This window comes from Mercenaria mercenaria, chromosome 7, assembly GCF_021730395.1.
Source record: "Mercenaria mercenaria strain notata chromosome 7, MADL_Memer_1, whole genome shotgun sequence".
Classification (NCBI taxonomy): Eukaryota; Metazoa; Mollusca; class Bivalvia; order Venerida; family Veneridae; genus Mercenaria; species Mercenaria mercenaria.
In genome coordinates, this window is record NC_069367.1 from 69,817,302 (window position 1) to 69,840,287 (window position 22,986).

The 22,986-nt window shown below is 37.1% G+C and overlaps 1 protein-coding gene across 3 annotated transcripts in view; it reads left to right on the forward strand.

The window, feature by feature from the left end:
* The window catches only part of LOC123553972 (ATP-binding cassette sub-family C member 4-like), a 169,786-nt gene that overhangs the window by 115,995 nt on the left and 30,805 nt on the right, over positions 1-22,986 (forward strand). For all 3 annotated transcript variants that reach the window (XM_045343769.2, XM_053548618.1, XM_045343770.2), the window contains exons 10-18: positions 57-146; positions 6,437-6,628; positions 7,143-7,324; positions 9,282-9,378; positions 10,732-10,862; positions 13,613-13,781; positions 16,995-17,170; positions 18,645-18,937; positions 19,397-19,476. In XM_045343769.2, the coding sequence (XP_045199704.2) occupies positions 57-146; positions 6,437-6,628; positions 7,143-7,324; positions 9,282-9,378; positions 10,732-10,862; positions 13,613-13,781; positions 16,995-17,170; positions 18,645-18,937; positions 19,397-19,476 (1,410 nt within the window). The remainder of the gene's footprint in view (positions 1-56; positions 147-6,436; positions 6,629-7,142; positions 7,325-9,281; positions 9,379-10,731; positions 10,863-13,612; positions 13,782-16,994; positions 17,171-18,644; positions 18,938-19,396; positions 19,477-22,986) is intronic.

Sequence of the window (22,986 nt, forward strand, 5' to 3'; positions counted from 1 at the left end):
CAAAGTTAATGTGTTTATTTTGTTGCCATAATTTCCTTCATTTTCATTTTTTACAGGAAGTAGAACAGTTGACATTACAGAAAGTATCTGCTAAAGTGGAGTCGGGCAAACTGCTGGCAGTTATTGGACCGGTCGGTGCTGGAAAGGTGAAATTACTTACTATATTTGAAGTGTATTGTCACAGACTTTAAGTACTAAATAAATGTACAATTTTTTTTTAAATTTTGAAAATACTTTCATAAGTACAGAAATTAATTGAGTATTGATTCAAAACTATATTTATTACATATTTCTTATACAGTTTCTATTTATACTTGATATTATAGTTGAAAATGCTCTATTACCATGAGATTAGTATTATCACAATGAGATTTGCCCTATTACCATAATATAGCCTTGTTACTATGAGATTTGCCCTGTTACCCTGAGATGGCCCTGTTACTGTGAGATTTACCCTGTTACCATGAGATTGGCCCTGTTACCATGATATTTGCCCTGTTACCAGAAGATTGACCCTATTGCCATGAGGTTTGCCCTGTTACCCTGAGATGGCCCTGTTACTGTGAGATTTGCCCTGTTACCATGATATTTGCCCTGTTACCAGAAGATTGACCGTATTGCCATGAGATTTGCCTTGTTACCGTAAGATTGGCCCTATTACCATGAGATTTGCCTTGTTACCATAAGATTGGCTTTATTACCATGAAATTTGCCTTGTTACCTTAGGATTGGCACTATTACCATGACATTTGCCTTGTTACCATAAGATTGACCCTATTACCATGAGATTTGCCTTGTTACCATAAGATTGGCCCTATTACCATGAGATTTGCCTTGTTACCATAAGATTGGCCCTATTACCATGAGATTTGCCTTGTTACCATAAGATTGACCCTATTACCATGAGATTTGCACTGTTACTATGAGATTGGCCCTTTTACCATGAGATTAGCCCTGTCACTATGAGATTGGTCCTGTTACCATAAGATGGGCCCTATTATTATGAGATTTGCCCTGTTAACATGAGATGGCTTTGTCACCATAAAATTGGCCCTATTACCTTGAAATTTGCCCTGTCACCATAAGATGGCTCTATTACTATGACATTAGCCCTACTTCTAAGTGATTAGCCCTGTTACCATGATTTTGGCCATATTAACGTGAGATTTGCCCTGTTACATTGAAATTGGCCTCATTGCAATAAGATTTGCCCTGTTTCCATTAGATTGGCCATATTACTGTGAGATTTACACTGTTACTTTGTGGTTGGCTCTAATACAATGAGTTTGGCCCTGTTACCATAGAATTATGTCTCCCCCAGGAGACATATTGTTTTTGCCCTGTCCGTCCGTCCGTCCGTCCTTCCGTCCGTCCGTACGTCACACTTCATTTCCGATCAATAACTGGAGAACTATTTGACCTAGAACCTTCAAACTTCATAGGGTTGTAGGGCTGCTGGAGTAGATGACCCCTATTGATTTTGGGGTCACTCCGTCAAAGGTCAAGGTCACAGGGGCCTGAATATTGAAAATCATTTCCGATCAATAACTAGAGAACCACTTGACCCAGAATGTTGAAACTTCATAGGATGATTGGTCATGAAGAGTAGATGACCCCTACTGATTTTGGGGTCACTCCGTCAAAGGTCAAGGTCACAGGGGCCTGAACATTGAAAATCATTTCCGATCAATAACTAGAGAACCACTTGACCCAGAATGTTGAAACTTGATAGGATGATTGGTCATGAAGAGTAGATGACCCCTATTGATTTTGGGGTCACTCCGTCAAAGGTCAAGGTCACAGGGGCCTGAACATTGAAAACCATTTCCGATCAATAACTAGAGAACCACTTGACCCAGAATGTTGAAACTTCATAGGATGATTGGTCATGAAGAGTAGATGACCCCTATTGATTTTGGGGTCACTCCGTCAAAGGTCAAGGTCACAGGGGCCTGAACATTGAAAACCATTTCCGATCAATAACTAGAGAACCACTTGACCCAGAATGTTGAAACTTCATAGGATGATTGGTCATGAAGAGTAGATGACCCCTATTAATTTTGGGGTCACTCCGTCAAAGGTCAAGGTCACAGGGGCCTGAACATTGAAAACCATTTCCGATCAATAACTAGAGAACGACTTGACCCAGAGTGTTGAAACTTCATAGGATGATTGGTCATGAAGAGTAGATGACCCCTATCGATTTTTGGGTCACTCCGTCAAAGGTCAAGGTCACAGGGGCCTGAACATTGAAAACCATTTCCGATCAATAACTAGAGAACCACTTGACCAAAAATGTTGATACTTCATAGGATCATTGGTCATGAAGAGTAGATGACCCCTTTTGATTTTGGGGTCACTCCGTCAAAGGTCAAGGTCACAGGGGCCTGAACATTGAAAAACATTTCTGATCAATAACTAGAGAACCACTTGACTCAGAATGTTGAAACTTAATAGGATGATTGGTCATAAAGAGTAGATGACCTCTAACGATTTTGGGGTCACTCTATGAAAGGTCAAGGTCACAGGGGCCTGAACATTGAAAACCATTTCCGGTCAGTAACTTGAGAACCACTTGACCCAGAATGATGAAACTTCATAGGATGATTGGTCATGCAGAGTAGATGAATCCTAACGATTTTAGGGTCACTCTGTTAAAGGTCAAGGCCACAGGGGCCTGAACATGGAAAACCATTTCCAATCAATAACTTGAGAACCTCTCGACCCAGAATGTTGAAACTTCATAGGATGATTGTTCATGCAGAGTAAATGACCCTTATTGTTTTTGGGGTCACTCCGTTAAAGGTCAAGGTCACAGGGGCCTGAACATTGATAACCAGTTCCATTCAATAACTTGAGAACCACTTGACCCAGAATGTTGAAACTTCATAGGATGATTGAACATGCAGAGTAGATGGCCCCTATTGATTTTGGGGTCAGTCTATTAAAGGTCAAGGTCACAGTGGCCTGTTCATGTAAAATCATTTTTTGGAAATAACTTGAGAACCACTTGACCTACAATGTTGAAACTTAATAGGATGATTGGACATGCAGAGTAGATGACCCCTATTTATTTTGAGGTCACTTGATCAAAGATCAAGGTCACAGGAGCCTGAACAGTGACTTGAGAACCACTAGGCCACGAGTGTTGAAATTTAGCGGGATGACTAGACATGCCAAGTAGATGATCCCTATTGCAGCCAACCATCAGTGTCTCTTTGACTTTCGCTCCTGACCCCTATTGACTTCTTGCCTATAGGACTTCGCATTGGGGGAGACATGCGCTTTTTAACAAAAGCATTTTCTAGCTTTACCTTGAAATTTGCCCTTTTATCACGAGATGACTGTTACATAAAATTGGCCCTATTACCATGAGATGTTGCCCTGTTATCATGAGATGACTCTGTTACCATAAGTTTGGCCCTATTACCATGAGGTTGGCACTGTCACCATGAGGTGGCTCTTTCACCATTTTACTATTAGGTTTGCTCCTTCACCATGAGATGGCTCTGTTACCATAAGATTGGCCATATTATTACCATGAAATTTGACCTGTTACCATGAGATGGCTCTGTTCCCATAAAAATGGCCCTATTACGTGGAGATTTGCCTTGTTACAACGAGATTGGCCCTGTTACTATGAGAAAGATGGCCCTGTTACTGTGAGATTGGCCCTGTTGCCATAATATTTTGTCTTTCAAAAATATATCATTTTGCCATAAATAAATCTTGTCATATTTGACATTAGATTCTTTTAAAGAGTGGTGTTTCAGTACATATTGCTAATTATGTCTCCCCCAGGAGACATATTGTTTTTGCCCTGTCCGAACGTCCGTCCGTCCGTCCGTACATCACACTTCATTTCCGAGCAATAACTGGAGAACCATTTGACCTAGAACCTTCAAACTTCATAGGGTTGTAGGGCTGCTGGAGTAGACAACCCCTATTGTTTTTGGGGTCACTCCGTCAAAGGTCAAGGTCACAGGGGCCTGAACATTGAAAACCATTTCTGATCAATAACTAGAGAACCACTTGACCCAGAAAGTTGAAACTTCATAGGATGATTGGTCATGAAGAGTAGATGACTCCTATTGATTTTGGGGTCACTCCGTCAAAGGTCAAGGTCACAGGGGCCTGAACATTGAAAACCATTTCCGATCAATAACTAGAGAACCACTTGACCCAGAAAGTTGAAACTTCATAGGATGATTGGTCATGAAGCGTAGATGACTCCTATTGATTTTGGGGTCACTCCATCAAAGGTCAAGGTCACAGGGGCCTGAACATTGAAAATCATTTCTGATAAATAACTAGAGAACCACTTGACCCAGAATGTTGAAGCTTCATAGGATGATTGTTCATGAAGAGAAGATGACCCCTATTGATTTTGGTGTCACTCCGTCAAAGGTCAAGGTCACAGGGCCTGAACATTGAAAACCATTTCCGATCAATAACTAGAGAACCACTTGACCCAGAATGTTGAAACTTGATAGGATGATTGGTCATGAAGAGTAGATGACCCCTATTGATTTTGGGGTCACTCCATCAAAGGTCAAGGTCACAGGGGCCCGAACATGGAAAACCATTTCTGATCAATAACTAGAGAACCACTTGACCCAGAATGTTGAAACTTCATAGGATGATTGTACATGCAAAGTAGATGACCCCTATCAATTTTGGGGTCACTCCATTAAAGGTCAAGGTCACAGGGGCCTGAACATTGAAAACCATTTCCGGTCAGTAACTTGAGAACCACTTGACCCAGAATGTTGAAACTTAATAGGATGATTGGTCATGCAGAGAAAATGACCCCTAACGATTTTGGGGTCACTCTGTGAAAGGTCGAGGTCACAGGGGCCTGAACATTGAAAACCATTTCCGGTCAGTAACTTGAGAACCACTTGACCCAGAATGATGAAACTTAATAGGATGATTGGTCATGCAGAGTAAATGACCCCTAACGATTTTGGGGTAACTCCATCAAAGGTCAAGGTCACAGGGGCCTGAACATTGAAAACCATTTCCGATCAATAACTAGAGAACCACTTGACCCAGAATGTTGAAACTTCATAGGATGATTGATCATGAGGAGTAGATGACCCCTATTGATTTTGGGGTCACTCCATCAAAGGTCAAGGTCACAGGGGCCCAAACATTGAAAACCATTTCTGGTCAGTAACTTGAGAACCACTTGACCCAGAATGTTGAAACTTAATAGGATGATTGGTCATGCAGAGTAGATGACCCCTAATGATTTTGGGGTCACTCTGTGAAAGGTCAAGGTCACAGGGGCCTGAACATTGAAAACCATTTCCGGTCAGTAACTTGAGAACCACTTGACCCAGAATGATGAAACTTCATAGGATGATTGGTCATGCAGAGTAGATGACCCCTAACGATTTTAGGGTTACTCTGTTAAAGGTCAAGGCCACAGGGGCCTGAACATGGAAAACCATTTCCAATCAATAACTTGAGAACCTCTCGACCCAGAATGTTGAAACTTCATAGGATGATTGTTCATGCAGAGTAAATGACCCCTATTGTTTTTGGTGTCACTCCGTTAAAGGTCAAGGTCACAGAGGCCTGAACATTGATAACCATTTCCAATCAATAACTTGAGAACCACTTGACCCAGAATGTTGAAACTTCATAGGATGATTGAACATGCAGAGTAGATGACCCCTATTGATTTTGGGGTCAGTCTATTAAAGGTCAAGGTCACAGTGGCCTGTTCATGTAAAATCATTTTTTGGAAATAACTTGAGAACCACTTTACCTACAATGTTGAAACTTAATAGGATGATTGGTCATGAAGAATAGATGACCCCTATTTATTTTGAGATCACTTGATCAAAGGTCAAGGTCACAGGAGCCTGAACAGTGACTTGAGAACCACTAGGCCACGAGTGTTGAAATTTAGCGGGATGACTGGACATGCCAAGTAGATGATCCCTATTGCAGCCAACCATCAGTGTCTCTTTGACTTTCGCTCCTGACCCCTATTGACTTCTTGCCTATAGGACTTCGCATTGGGGGAGACATGCGCTTTTTTACAAAAGCATTTTCTAGTTAACTTGCAGTATTTGGTGAGAAAGCAGAATTACTCATGTTGAAGCTTTTTCCTGTACTCACAGAATGGAAGAAAGCCTTTACCTCTAAGCCTATAATCACAACTATAAATAAATTGTTGTTTACCCCCCTCCTCCCATTACTTTCCCCCTGTAATGGCTGTGTAGGAGAACTATATCATATCAGTTATACTTCCTGCCATACAGGCTGGGTCGTCATGACCCTCTTGTTTCAAATATTTGTTTGATACCCTTTGGGAGAAAAACTTGTTTTATCAAAATTTTCTTTGGACTTATAATCAAAAATGCTGTAATTAACATAAATTTGATCTGCCCTGTTATAAAAATGTATTGATTTTAAATTTCAGTCTTCATTGCTGATGGCAGTATTACAAGAGTTACCTCTCTTGGAAGGGAATATAGATGTCAAAGGTCGAATAGCGTATGTTTCCCAGCAACCGTGGGTATTCTCTGCAAGTCTGCGACAAAATATAACATTTGGAAATAAATACGAGAGGGCAAAATATGACAGAATACTTAAAGCTTGTGCTTTAAATAAGGTATGATACAATATAAGATTATAAAATAAGATTTCAAATAAAGATAAGCTGAAAGTACTATTCAGCAGGATGCATTTCCTAGTTGTATTTTGGATGATTTTTGTAGGTTTCCATCTAAAGATATGCAGATTGAGGACTTTTTGGTCAACATGATAAACTTTTCTTTAGATCAGAAGCTTTCTTTTACCAGGCAGTATGAATCTTATATGTATGTTAAGGCAGCATATCATTGTTAGTCAGTGCATAGAAAATATCACACATAAAAACTGTTTCTTTTCTTAGTTCAGTATTGAACTCAAATTACCTGCGGACAGACTTCTTCTTCAGACCAACTTCACTGTGTCCTATTCATAAAATGGCCTTCACTGACATGTTTCATAGAACTTACTTGCAAATGTTGAAAATTTTTCCACCAACAGACATGCTTTTGCTTGGTAACTGTTTAGACTGTTCAGGGTTAGATATGTAACTTAGATTTACACCTGTTAACAATTATTGTATCTTGATGTTTTAGGACATAGATGTAATGCCACATGGGGATATGACATTGATTGGAGACCGCGGTGTGAGCCTCAGTGGTGGCCAGCGTGCACGGGTTAGTCTTGCACGTGCCCTGTACATGGATGCAGAAGTTTATCTGTTGGATGATCCACTCAGTGCAGTAGATGCCTCTGTAGGAAGACATTTATTCGAAAAGTTTGTATATTTGTATATGATAGAATGACACAGTATTAAGGTTGTGTGATTTTTAGTTTGGGAATCACCTTATCCAGTTGTAGGATACAGATTGGTCCAAAGGTTGCTCTTGTGGCTTATATAACAGTGATTGAGGTAACAAGCATTAAATTTCTTTCCAAGAACCCATGAAAACAGACCAAGCACAGTGGTACCAGAATAATTATCTTAGGTCTTGTGAAATGAGCAGTTCATTAATATAATCAGTTTTGATACTTACGCATGAATTGCTGATGATAAGCTTTTAGGGTTGTTTTATGTCCTTGGTCTGCCCATTGTCTGTCTGTTGTCCACAATTTCTTTAAAGGACATCTCCTACTAAACTAATAAGCCAGTTTCTGCCAGACTTCACAGGAATGTTCGTTCGATGGGCCCCTTTCAGATTACTGCAAATCTAGGTCATCTATGCAGAATTAGGAAAAAATCTAAAAAACCGGCTACATAAACCACTGCCCTTTGGGTGACCTTCTGCCTACTGGTAATTCTTTCATTCCATAAACATGGCGGCCAGGAGGCAGGGCTAGTTTACTCTATATGGCTATATGAAAAACTTTTAAATTATATAACTTCTATGGAACTGCTGGCCCAAGTTAAAATGGTTTTACAGCAATATGTCTTTGATTGCCTTTTGCAAAATTCCTTCATATTAATTTGTGAAAAACACGGGGGGCAAGACTATTTTTCTCCATATAGCTGTATGGAAAACTTTAAAACTTTAAAAGTCCTCCTTTGAAACTGCTATCCCGATTTTAAAATAATTTCACACAAGTGTTCCTTGGATGATCTTCCCAAAGTCAGATCATTTTGCTGTGTTAATAAATATGGCTTTCCGGGGAGGGGACAGGTCTTCCATGTGTGGATGTAGTAGAAACTATGACAATATGCTGATGAGATTGAATAATTAAATTCACACAAAATGTTTATTGAGGGAACATCTTTGTTGAAAAGCATTGCAACCAGGGGGGCATGGCAGGTTTTTTATGCCCCCACTTTTGGGGGGTGGGGGTGGGGGGGGGTGCATATAGATTTGCCTTTGTCTGTCCATCTGTCCTTTACAAGAATGTTAGTCAGCATGTGTAGTTGTGCACCTGGGGTTTCGCATCTGGATTCATTCAGTCGTGTAGGAGTTATGGCCCCTGACTTTGTAAAAATTGGTCATTTTAGTGTTGTGTCGCTCCTAGCTCCGAAAGTATTTGATGTAGAGTCACAAAACTTTACAGGAATGTTGGTCAGCATGTGCAGTTGTGCACCTGGGGTTTTGCATCCGGATTCATTCAGTATTGTAGGAGTTATGGCCCCTGTCCTTTGTCATGTAGTGGGGGTATCTGTGTCCTATGGACACATTTCTAGTTCTCTCTATATATAAGTATAAAATTTGAGCCTTCTTTTCAGGCATAGCTGACTTGATTTCAAGATAATTTTACTGAAATGCCCTTTATGGGTACAGTGTACCAAATGTTCATAATAATTGGATTTTGTAAAAAGTATGGTCTCCAGAGGACTTCTTCACTTCTCTCTATATGTATTTGTAGAACCTTTGATAAAATCTATACAGAAATTGCTGGCCCAATTTTAAATAATTGGAACGAAATGTTTCTTTGGTGATCCTGTACGAAGTTCTAATTATTGTGGTGTGTTAGAATCATGGCCGTCAGAGGGCATAGTTACTTCTTCCTATATGTATATAGTGTTTCCTATAATATATGTATAGTGGAATCTTTAAAATATTATGTCAGAAAATGTTGGCCCAGTCTTAAAATAATTTCAAAGGTATTTTCCTTGCTTGCATGACCCTATACCAAATTTCTTGAAGCGAGCCGTTAAATAGGTGAACAATGTAGGACCAATTTGACCCACTTATTTACTTTAGTAAATTATGGAATTTGGACAGAAATATAATATTACACTTTGATTGCAGTGTGGTACAAGGCATATTGAAGAATAAACCAAGAATCCTGGTTACACATCAGTTGCAGTTCCTGAAAGAGGCAGAACAAATTCTCATCCTGAAAGAGGTAAGTTTACTTTGGTTTCAGTGAAAAATTGCCTTGCATAGTTTTACATAGGCTTATACACTTGCCCAATTCTTTCTTTACAACTTATGCTCAGTTTCAAATTAGTTCATTAATGTCAAAGTATAAACTAAATGTTTGGAAATGTTTCAGTTTAGTAAGGTATTTTATAAATTTCTGTTTGAGAAGTTAAAGTGAGTACTTTGGCCTCCCGTTTTAAAATGACAGTTCTTTCATTTAAGTACACCACAGTCCAGAAATATGGTGGCAGACAGAAGCCAAACGTTTAAACCATATGAAAATAGAAATGCCATACAATTTGAAATGTCATACAAAGTTTAATATCTGTATATCATACCCTCTTGCCTCGCTATAGGAGCATACATTTATAAGATATTATATCATTCCCAACTGACAAAAACATGAATGATTATTAAGAATGGTTGAGATATTTTAACTATATCTACCATACAAAAGGTCTTAAAAATAAACTTATTGGAAAGCCTCAGTGTTATTTAAATGACATATTTATAAATTCTCGTAAAACAATGCATTCATATCTCGAGAAAATAGCCATTTTGAACCAAACTACAGAATTTCATTGCTGAGAATTAAGTGATAGTAGGTTAACAGATGGAAGAGCATATATAATTTGCCTTTGAGAATCGCTTGGTAAGGTGTTAGCCTGAGTGCTGTTATCGGCTTCCTGGGCCATTAGCACTGAAAGACATTGGTTTATTATTATACTTTCTGTTTATTGCATGTGTATTGAAAATAAGTTTGTGTCACTTGACCCCTTTAAGGGGCCACCAGTGCTTGAAATAGAAAAATCTTTTAAACTACTTTATCTCATGAAGAACTTTATGGATATTCACAAAACCTTAATCTGTAGCATCCTTGCATCTACCACTGTCAGCTTTGCCCAAATGGTTCAGCTTGACTGCTCTAAGGGGCTGTCAGAGTTAAAGTTAAAAAACCTTAACCTTTGTCATTTACTGCTGAATAGATATCCACTAAATTGTTCAAAAATTGAAAGTATGCTTGAATTTTTCTTGTTTTATGTAAATTCTGAGGCTGGAGTGTAAGTTTTATGAAAGATGAATAAAACATATTGGTTTTCTTTAATTAGTGATTGTAAAATAAACTAATATTCAGTTTATGTAGAGCACTCTGTAATAAAGATATAAATTATATTAACTTTAATTACAACTTTGAAACAGTTTTCACAAACAGCAAGGTTATAAAAGAAACCTTTTTAAATTGCACTTTGGGCTAGGTAAGTGTCCTTCTGTTTACAGAATGTTATTGACATGATGTCCCATAAAATAGTGAGCAAGTTCTTTTGCGATATTGCAGGGAGAGATGATAGGTAAAGGAACATTCCAGGAGTTGTCTAAATCTGGAGTAGATTTTTCATCTTTATTGAAACATGATGAAGAGGAGGAGCAACCCCCAGACATGTATGAATCACATGATCCTCATCAAAGGTACGAGTCACATGACAACTTTTAAAGGTATGAGTCACGTGTATGAGTCAAATGACCCTGATAAAAAGTATGAGTCACATGACCCTGATCAAAAGTATGAGTCACATGACCCTGATCAAAGGTATGAGTCAAATGACATCTCTGAAATTACTGGTTAGAATTGCATCAGACTTTAGAAAGTTAGTAGTATCCTGGCATGGTCCTCTATTCAGTTTGTTCAGCTGTTTCAATTTGGCCTCTTTTTAGGGTCAGTCAGAGCTAAAAATAGAAAAATCTTTAAATTACCACTTCTCATAAACCACTGGATGGATCTTTGTCAGTCTTGGTTGGTAGCATTATTGTTAGGTCCTCACAAAATCTTGTGCAAATGGGATCACCTGGCCCCTGTAATGGGGCCACTAAAGCTTACAGTAGGAATACCATTAAAACAACTACTTTTCATGAACTGCTGGAGTAATCATTAGACTTGATCTTTAGCATTATTATAAGGGCCACTATTTTGTTTAAATGGTAGCTCTTGCCCCATTTTAGGGGCTGCCAGAGCTAAAAATTGAAATACCTTCAAACAACTACTCATGAACCGCTTGATGGATCTCAATAAAACCTAATCTGAAGCATCAATATAAGGTTCTCTCCCAAATTTGTCCAGATAAGGGTGTTAAGCTCCTTTTAGGGGCCAAGAGAGCTAAAAAAGAACCTTTAAATGACCTCATGAATAAGGTTGATAGGTATTTATTAAACTTTGTCCGTAGCATCATCTTAAGGTCTACTCCCAATTTATATCAAATTTGGGCACTTAGGCCCCCTTTTTAGGGCCATTACAGCTAAAAAAAGAAATATGAAGCTTTATTAAATTGGGACAGGTTGCCCCTTTAGGGACTGCTAAAGCTAAAAATGGAAATACTTTTAACTCCCTGAGGCCAATATCGTAACATACCTGCTGCGGCGAGATAAGAATTACCACCTGACGTCGAAGAAGATTATCTGATCATATCATAATCGCACTCCCATACAGTCAATTGAAATCATGCAGGGAAACATTAATAACGTGGGAATAAATTAAAATAAACTTAAAAAAACTTCGAATTTTTAAAAAATATTTTATTGTCAAATTTTGTCCGTAACTTATAACCAAATAGATTGATATTTTTACTTCGAAACGTTTACAATTTTAACACACCTAATACGTTCAATAAATATTTGAACATTTCTGATTTTCTTACCGTTTTCACATTTAAACACCTTAATTTCAAATAAATGGAAATACACTATTAACACAGAAAATTTACATCAGCATTACTTGAAATTTATGTCCGTTTTTGTATGAATATAGACGGTTTAATTTTATGTATAATTGATTTATAAAATATTGTGTGATACAAGCTGAGAGCTTGTGTAAAGTACAGAGAAGTTGTGATATTTACATCAATTTTTTGAAGAATAATTGGATTTACAAACTTTACACAAATTGTTTTCTTTTGTGTGTAGTATGAAACCATTTGTATAGTTTGCGATGTACGTGTGCGAATATTTCAACCTTTTAAAATTAACATTTCCACGGAACTTTTAAGTCAGAATTAGAATGGTAATGATCATTTTCTTCATTTTCAGAAAGATCACTTGCAGAGGACATTATTGTATTCTTTTGAAAAGTCAAACACCATAAACAAAGTGTAAATGAAACACAGTGTAGTTCATCTTTTCTATTTCCTTTACATGACCGCGTTACAAACATTTATTTAATCAAGGGAACTAACAATTAACACAATTAATGATTAGAATATCTAAAAAAGAATAGCCGGTATGGAAATTAATTTTGCTTTGGTAAGGATCATCAAAAATTAACAAGTACATGACGCAATCAGCATGATCTCGGTTCAGCGACTATACTCGTCAATCGCCGTTTTGGGGAGTCCTGATAACGCGTGTATAGTCGGATATCAACGCTACAGGGGTAGAAAATATAAAGCCATTAGTCGTATTTCGGCCCCAAGGAGTTAAACCATTTCTTCCATGCACTGCTTGATGAATCTTAATCAGATTTGGCCTGTCGCGTCACTGTATGGTCTTCTTCCAAACTTTCAGATGGGGGCATTGGGCCCTGTTTTAGGGGCCACTACAGCTAAGAATAGAAATACCTTATAACAATCTTCTCATGAATTGCTGGATCTAGATAACATTACAGAGACCTTCCAAAATACCCTCAGCCTGCTGCAATTGTCTTTGTATATTTTTTTTCGACCCAATTTTGAAGACCAAAGAAGTATATAGTGTTTTAATTTTTTGTTCAACATCTGCTAAATCTTGGACTTTTAACACCCGGAGCAGATTATGGTCAGCTTTCAAAATTTCACACTCTCCAGCTGTTTAAGCTCTGAAACTAAGTTTAGAAATTTAGGGCCATCATATCCCTCTTGTTTGACAAAATTTTGCCTCCACTTTTTATGCCCCCATCATTACAAATACCCCTTTTTTCATTAAAGAAAATTTTGGTGTTTAAGCTGGTATTATGTAGAAGGGTCTATATTGAGCACTTTGTTATTATCTTGCTGTTTCTCCTGTTTAACATTTCTTAGTTTTTCCATTTTAAAATGCAATATTATGAAAATTAAATGTCATCTTCCTAATTCTGACAATTACAGTTAACACATGACCTACATTCCAAAGTTATATGACCTACATTCTAAGTCACATAACTTCCATTCCAAGTCACATGACCTATGTTTATTTTGTATTTCTCTTCCTGACAGCCACAGTAGAACACGTGACCTACATTCTAAGTCACATGAGCATATCAATGGACATTTACACAATTTACGGCAGCGAGTTCGTGTTGATTCTTCATGTTCGCATCATTCTGTCACAGACTCCATCCAGGGCTCAATGATGTCTCTTACTTCCATCGGGACAGAATTTGAGGTAATTAACTTGAAATTCATCGCATAGTTAAAACTGACGTATTCATAGTATTTATGAAGGAGACTTTACTTCATTCAGATTCAGTTGTCTGGTTCCCCAGGAGCAGTATACAGTTGGTAGAATAGTTGAGTATGGTTCCCAGCAGAGGCAGGTATGGTTCTGAGGTAAGGTTCTCCATTGCCATGTGGTCTTCATTCTCCACCTCGATTCATGTGGAGAAAGTACAAAGTACAGGTAAACTTTAATTTTGAAATTTTTAAAATTGATGATAACTGTAAAATTTATATAATATCTTTCCCCAGACTATATGTCTTGTATACAAGTTTTAGCTCAAATGTTTGAAATTTTTTAAATACTAGAGCCACATCTGCGTTCATGTCACAAAAGTTTTGCATGTAAGCAGGTTTCTTGAAAATTACGTGGTCAAATGCTTCTAAATTTTAGTCATGTCTTCAGCATTATAAGTTGACCTCACAGACAAGTATCATAGTTGTAGCTTTTATTTTGTTAAAATTACACCACTTTAATTTGAGGTTAAAGTTTAACAGAAACCTCATACTGGACTGGCTGACCAACAAATACAACTGAAAACTTCTTCAACTGGGAGTCATTATTGTATAAAGCACAAGTTTTGTAATGTTTATTAATAATCCAGTGGTATATTTTATAATAGATCTCAGATAAATGATCTGTAAAAAAAAAGTGGAAATTCCTTCACTGCTGTCTGCCTGACCAGCTGATTTAAATTGTTTGAAACAAGCTTTAACAAAATTTACTTATAGGTTTACAAGGACATCAGACATTATGCTAGGGATTTTGCCCTAAGTTCAATGCAATTTCTTGACTTCAGTAGCTGATAGTTTTATATAACAGCTTCAAATACTGATAAATAAGTTATATTCCTATCAAACTGTCACAACAAATAGTTTTTATTTTATATTCGTTTTCTTGAAATTCGAACAGTTTGTAACTAAGGGTCATATTTTTGAAAAATTTAAAATGTGTATTTTTAGTTAAAATAAGCATTGGTATTTAAGGTACTACTATGAAATATTTTAACACAATAAATAAACTGATACCATGCAGATTATCAGTTTTATTGACATTTTTGAAAATAAACAAAACGGAAAAAATAAAAGTGGAACAAAACATTTGGTCCCTAACTGTACTTCAGTTATTTCCACCCGAGTGCCCATGATAACACTGATGCATTGATCATATCCTATTGTTTGTTTTCTATACATCTATTGCTATACTGTATTTATACACATGTACAATACTGACTGGGCATTATGTGGAGGATTATAATTGAATACATGCAGAGGTGTAGTTAGCCATACATTGGCGTAGTTGGCCTTTTTCAGTTGAAACGGAGGGGTGCAGGAGACTGCCTATTCCACTGCGGGTTCAGGGATGCCTTACTTTTAGCATTTTATATCAGTGGAACTTCACTAGCTAGTATCAACATTTATATAGATATTCTTGGGGTGTCTGTGTAAGTTCTTTGAGGTCCTTACTAGTATTTCGGTTGGCTTCGAAATAAGTAAAGTTGTGTGAGCGAATTGATGTTAATTCTGGGGGTGTCAGTGTTAGTTATGGGCGAGTCAGTATTAGTTCTATGGGTGTCAGTGTAAGTTCTGGAAGCAATTAGGTTAGTTAATGAGATGGTGTCTGGTGTAGTTCTGTTAGGGTATAGGATGCTGGATCGAATAAAAGCAAATGTTGCTCTTAAAATGCATTCTAGGTTCGCTTCAACTGTGTCCTACAAAAGGTAAAAAATTGCACCTAAGCGGCACTATTCCCATAGAAGTTCGTCTGTATTTCTTTGTCATGTTTACGTTGAAGACACATATGTAATATGTCGAAGCCACTTGCTTGATTCTTGACTTACGACAGATGCAGTTGTCTCAATCCTGATGACACTCAATCGACGGACTTAGACTGTCAAGAGGTAACAGATCTGATTGAAAAATTCATAAGATATACTTATAAGGATCTGTCTGCTTTCTAGCTTCACTCTGTGTCCCCTATTTATTTAGTTTAGTGTTTTCTGTGCTTGAAATATTTACAAAAATGAATAAAGCTGTATATATGTAAGGTTTAGGAAACACATGCAGTAAGTGTCAAATATTTATGTAAAAATTTATTTGCTGACACCCTGTACATAGTTTTTTTCAATTTTAAACACTTTCCCATCTGTGACCAAGTGCCATTTTTGCAGCATACGTATATAATAATTATTTACAAAGGCATGTTAACTATTTTGTTGCGTCACTGGTGGGAAAGATGTTTAAAATGTAAAAATGATTTATGTTCATATTTTAATAGAAAAGAGAATGAGAAATGTCTACAAAGTCTTCTTTTTTGTTCATAAACTTGTAAAATGAAGTCGCATTTATCAAGAAATGGTCTTCAACTATCATAACTATGCAATTTCAGAAGTCTATCCCTATGTCACGTTTTCCTTAATCGGATAGGCAATCTGAATAGGAAAATGTCCGAGGTCCTTTTAGTGAATTTTTCAACAGAATAATCCTTGTTTAAAGAAAAGCACAACAGCTGTTGAATGACATTGCGTTTAACAATTTGAAGCTCCTCCACCTAATATCAGCTTACATAGCTTACATACAAACTGATAAGCAAAATTTCTACGTTAAAATAGGGGCATAATTTTGCTAATATATAAGCCAGAGTTATGAAACTTGCTGAATAAGGTCATCCTAAAATGTCGAAGAAATTTGAAGAATTTGAAAACATTTGGTCAAGTAATTCCTGGTCAAGTAATTCCTGAGAAACATGCTTTCATGCTGAATGATCATAAAATTTCTAAGTCAAAAAAGGGCATAATTTTGAAAATAAAAGCTATAGCATGGTGTATATGCATATCGGATCCCTGTCTGTGGAAAATAAGAAAATGGATCCCTCTCTGTTTGCACACAGGACACTCTTTATGCACAAACAGATAGGGATCCATTTTCTCATTTTCCACAAAGAGGGATCCGATATGCATATACACTGTGTATAGTTTTGTAACTCAGATCAAGTCAAGATGTCAAAGTCATGTGTGAAGTTTGGAAGCATTTGGCCTAGAAGGTTCTGAGAAACTTGCTTACATGAAAAATGTTCACAACATTTCAACGTTAGAAAGGGGCATAAAAGAGTAATGCAGCTTCTCCGTTTTGGAAATATGAGATACCTGTACATGTATTATAGGCAGAGACAGTTCAGCTACCAGAAGAGGAAGAGAGACATGAGGGGACTGTAGGACTAAGTGTATATTACAAGTACTTCAAGGCTGGAGCTGGATTCTTCAAGTTCCTTATCCTAGTCATACTCTGTCTCGCTGCACAAGGGGCATATATCTTAAGTGATTGGTGGCTCGCAAAGTGGTAAGACCTTTCTCAATTGTTGTTTAAAAGGAGATTTAGAACTTAACTGTTCTTGATGACTGCTTCCATGATTAGTGACCAGTTCTTGTATCTTGGTTTCAAATTGTTGAATGTGGCAATCATGTCCACTCTCACCAAACCTCTACCCCTGAACCACTGTGATTATTTTATTGTAGTCATTGCTGATAAAGAATTTATTGATAAAAATAAAACCTCATTTAATGTTGTTTTTTTTCAGAGGAATAGTATTTTTGATCATTGTCATAAAACCTGATTGTTCTGGTTAGGGCTTACTTTCTTAAATACATAAACATAATTTATGCATTAGAAATTTAAAGTCTAAAAATGTTAGTCAGAATAGGATGTTTATAACAACAGTTACAGGTAGCCAAGTAGGGCCATCATGGCCGCCAAGTAGGGCCGTGATGGCTCACTTATGACATTTATAAAGTCTATAAAATTTTGCCAGAGAAATTTTAGAGTATTTATTTTCAGTCTTCATGAATTAACTTGTGTAAATAATTGAATATGGAAAACTTGTCTCCTTTGTCAAATTTTCCATTCCACTGTAACCAGCTTGCTGTGAAAATACATAGAGAATATTTTTTGTTTCAGTGTAGGAAATGCATTTTTAGCTCGACTACCGTATTCAAAGAATAGGGGAGCTATCCTACTCGCCCCGGCGTCGGCGTTAGAGTGAGCTTGAGTGTCACAGAAAATGTTAAAGTTTGCGTACCACCCCAACTATTTTTGAAGTCCATTGAGATATTGCTTTGATATTTTGCATACTTGTTTACCATCATGACCCCAGTCTGAAAAAGGAGGAGGCAACTCTATCAAGCATTTTGACTGAATTATGGCCCCTTTTCGACTTAGAATAAATGGTAAAGTTTGCGTACCATCCCAAATATTTTCAAAGTCCATTGAGATATTGCTTTCATATTTTGCATACTTGTTTACCATCATGACCCCAGTCTGTAAAAAGGAGGAGGCAACTCTATCAAGGATTTTGACTGAATTATGGCCCCTTTTTGACTTAGAATAAATGTTAAAGTTTGCGTACCACCCCAAATATTTTCAAAGTCCATTGAGATATTGCTTTCATATTTTGCATACTTGTTTACCATCATGACCCCAGTCTGAAAAAGGAGGAGGCAACTCTATCAAGCATTTTGACTGAATTATGGCCCCTTTTCGACTTAGAATAAATGGTAAAGTTTGCGTACCATCCCAAATATTTTCAAAGTCCATTGAGATATTGCTTTCATATTTTGCATACTTGTTTACCATCATGACCCCAGTCTGTAAAAAGGAGGAGGCAACTCTATCAAGTATTTTGACTGAATTATGGCCCCTTTTCGACTTAGAATATGCTTATTGTAATGTTAAAGTTTTACTCATAGCTTATATTATACTATCAAGCACTGAGAATAGTCGAGCACGCTGTCCACTGACAGCTCTTGTTTAATTTTAGGTCCAACCAGGAAGAGGCACGGTATGCTGCCCAGACAAGAGACAGTATTTTACGTAACGAATATCTTCAGCGTAATGAAACATACAATGGTACCAATATAACTATACCAGATGTTGATACACATTTCAATGTAGCTGTGTTTAGTGGAATTATTGGCAGCGTTTTTCTCTTTGGCCTTCTTCGTGCCCTCCTGTTTTTCAAGGTTGCTGTTGATGCATCACAGAGTCTACATAATATGATGTTTGGCAGTATATTGAGATCTCATATAGGATTCTTTGACACTAACCCTGTTGGTAAGATTGCTTTGAGGCATTAAGCTTCCTTTGAGGGTATAGGTTTTCGTTGAGGTTGATGCCAAAAAGGTTTCTGTAAGTTGATACATTTCCTTAGAGACTTTAATGTTTCATTGAGTTAATAAGTTTCCTTTGAAGCAGTAGGCAATAATGAAATCTTGGATGAAATACTGTAAATTTGGTATCATTTGCATTTGTAGCCTGCTTGCTGAATTCACAACTTGAAATTATTTATATTTTTACAGCATTATGCTGGTTCACACGTTTGCTAACTTTTTGCAATATACATGTATTAGCCTAAAATCAAAGCAGTCTTGAATATGGTGCATGGGCCTTTTATGCAAAGTGAATGCTTGTTACAAAAATACATGCATACCTGTATATTTCAAAACTGAAAGGCTATAATGGTTAGAAATAGCTATGATACTGTATAACAAGAGAACTGGAATTGTTTTACAGGTCGGGTGTTGAACAGGTTTTCCAAAGATGTCGGCCACATGGATGATCTCTTACCTATAACCTTCTTTGATTTTGTCCAGGTATGTATGTAGGGTGTTTCTTTGTTTCCTTTTAGGGGAGAAGCACTTGATTTAACAATGTATCAGTAATACAGAGGAACCTTTCTGGAACTGAAAGAAAAAGGTTCGAGTTGGAGTGGTTTTCAGTCTAGAGGTGTTTTGTCAATGGAATGTGTGGAACATAGCTTACAGTTTATATTATGAACTTGGAAGTTTTGAAAGATTTAGAATTCTGATCCTGTTTCATAACAGTAACTCTAGCAGTAGTTACTGTAAACATTGCGTTTCTTCAGACATATTCTAAAAATCAAAGTTATATCAATTGGAAATGTCTAAAGTCAGATAAGATTATTGATCAAACAGTGAGTCTAAATTTCAAACTTTTAAATGTTCGTGTCCAGTGCTAGTTTTTTAACAAATTTAACTTTTATTAGCTCACCTGTCACAAAGTGACAAGGTGAGCTTTTGTGATCGCGCGGTGTCCGTTGTCCGTCGTGCGTGCGTGCGTGCGTGCGTCCGTCTGTAAACTTTTGCTTGTGACCATTCTAGAGGTCACATTTTTCATGGGATCTTTATGAAAGTTCTTCAGAATGTTCATCTTGATGATATCTAGGTCAGGTTCGAAACTGGGTCACGTGCCTTAAAAACCTGGTCAGTAGGTCTAAAAATAGAAAAACCTTGTGACCTCTCTAGAGGCCATATATTTCACAAGATCTTCATGAAAATTGGTCAGAATGTTCACCTTGATGATATCTAGGTCAAGTTCGAAACTGGGTCACATGCCATCAAAAACTAGGTCAGTAGGTCTAAAAATAGAAAAACCTTGTGACCTCTCTAGAGGCCATATATTTCACAAGATCTTCATGAAAATTGGTCAGAACGTTCATCTTGATGATAGCTAGATCAAGTTCGAAAGTGGGTCATGTGCCTTCAAAAACTAGGTCAGTAGACCAAATAATAGAAAAACCTTGTGACCTCTCTAAAGGCCATATTTTTCATGGGATCTGTATGAAAGTTGGTCTGAATGTTCATCTTGATGATATCTAGGTCAAGTTCGAAAGTGGGTCATGTGCGGTCAAAAACTAGGTCAGTAGGTCTAAAAATAGAAAAACCTTGTGACCTCTCTAGAGGCCATACTTATGAATGGATCTCCATAAAAATTGGTCAGAATGTTCACCTTAATGATATCTAGGTCAAGTTCGAAACTGGGTCACGTGCCTTAAAAAACTAGGTCAGTAGGTCAAATAATAAAAAAACCTTGTGACCTCTCTAGAGGCCATACTTTTCATGGGATCTGTATGAAAGTTGGTCTGAATGTTCATCTTGATGATATCTAGGTAAAGTTTGAAACTGGGTCAACTCCGGTCAAAAACTAGGTCAGTAGTTCTAAAATTATTAAAATCTTTTGACCTCTCTAGAGGCCATATTTTTCAATGGATCTTCATGAAAATTGATCTGAATGTTCACCTTGATGATATCTAGGTCAGTTTCGAAACTGGGTCACGTGCGGTCAAAAACTAGGCCAGTAGGTATAAAAATAGAAAAACCTTGTGACCTCTCTAGAGGCCATATTTTTCATGAGATCTTCATGAAAATTAGTGAGAATGTTCACCTTGATGATATCTAGGTAAAATTCAAAACAGGGTCACGTACCTTCGAAAACTAGGTCAATAGGTCAAATAATAGAAAAACCTTGTGACCTCCCTAGAGACCATATTTTTCAATGGATCTTCTTGAAACATGAGCTCAAAAACTAGGTCACTATGTCAAATAATAGAAAAAATGATGTCATACTAAAAACTGGGTCATGTGGGAAGAGGTGAGCGATTCAGGACCATCATGGTCCTCTTGTTTAATATTGTTGTGCCCCCCACCGCCCCCCCGGCATTTGGCTCCACCCCCAATTTTTAAAGTTATGGCCCCTGAAATAGTCAAAAATGCAGTTGTGCCTAGCTCAAAAAGTATTTGATGTAAATTCATGAAACCTTGCACGAGTCTTTATCATGATATGACCTTGAACACCTGGCATTCTTCTTGAGAATCTTAATGCTTATTACAGAGTTATGGCCCTTGAAATAGTGGCTTTTTTGTTTGTGATGCTCAAAGCTCAAAATGTATATGGCCTAGAATAATGAATCCTTTTGTAAAATGTTTGTTGAGGCTATACCCCCGTAAGACTGCAAACAGTTGAATTATTGCCCCTTATTTGCGACAAATGTACCAGTGGGGGCACACCGTATGTCCTACAGACATTCTAGTTATATGAAATTTTATTACCTAAAAGTGTTTCTTTAAGTGCAGAATGTTGAAGTAGCTTATGGGTTTTTTTTATCTATCCCTCACCCATTTTTGTATTTTGCATAAAATTAAAATGTTTTTGAATTTTTGAAGCAACCCGTCTGCTATATTTTTCCGTTACAGTTTCTTTTTGTTATTTTTCCATTACAGTTTCTTTTTGTTATGGACCTACTTTGCGATACATGGCTCTGTGGCTGTGCTTAGGGTGTCTGTGCTTCTAGGGAATCTACCCTTGCCTTTTATTATCCTTGCTGAAGGCAGGGGATATTGTTTTGGTGTTGGCAGTCTGGATGTTCTTTTGTCTGTCCGTGTGTGTGTGTGCATCCGTTTGAAATTGAAAATGCTTATAATTCAAAAAGTATTTAAGCTAGAATCATCAAGCCTCACATAATTATTAATTAGCACATGACCTTTTCTCACAAATAGAATTATCCCCCTTGACCAAGTAAAAGCAGAGTTTTTCACCTTGATTAGTTTGAAAAAAAGAAAGAAGAAAATGCTTATAATTCAAAAAGTATTTCAGTTACATGACATAATTTATAGTGTTATCCCCATTTACCCGGTAAAAGGAGAGTTTTGCCATAATTTGGTCATAAAAGGGATTTTTGACTGTATCTAAGTAACTTAAAGATGGATCGTTATGAAACTTTACACATAGGCCAATTTACGGCAGTGATGCACACGCAGTTTCGTCAGGATCTCTTCATTAACCACAGTTATTGCCCTTTAATTATTTTACTTTCCAGAAATTCCCACGTTAAACAAAGTAATCCATTGATAGATCTTCATGAAATTTAAAACAAATATAGATCACTATAGGGCAGGGATGCATGCGTGTCTTTCATCAGAATCTCTTCAGTAACTGCATAGTTATTATCCTTTAATTGTTTTGAAATTCATAAATTCCCGCAAAACAAAGTAATCCATTGATGGATCTTCATGAAACTTATCACTATAGAGAAGAGTTTTTCCCCTTGATTTTGTAAAGAATAAGGAACCAACAAACTGTTGCACCATCCTTTTGTACATACCGTAGATACCATTGTATAATGCGCAGTATTTTGACCCCCGGGACCACCCCCGAATTGTGGGTGCGCATAATACACAGGTATAGACAATTTTCCAACTTCAAAACAAGTTTGTTACCAATGTTTGCCATTTTGGTAAAGGGAAACTACTCCCCGCGCTTACTGTCACCACTAAAATCTAAGATTGCCCTTACGTTCTGTAAAA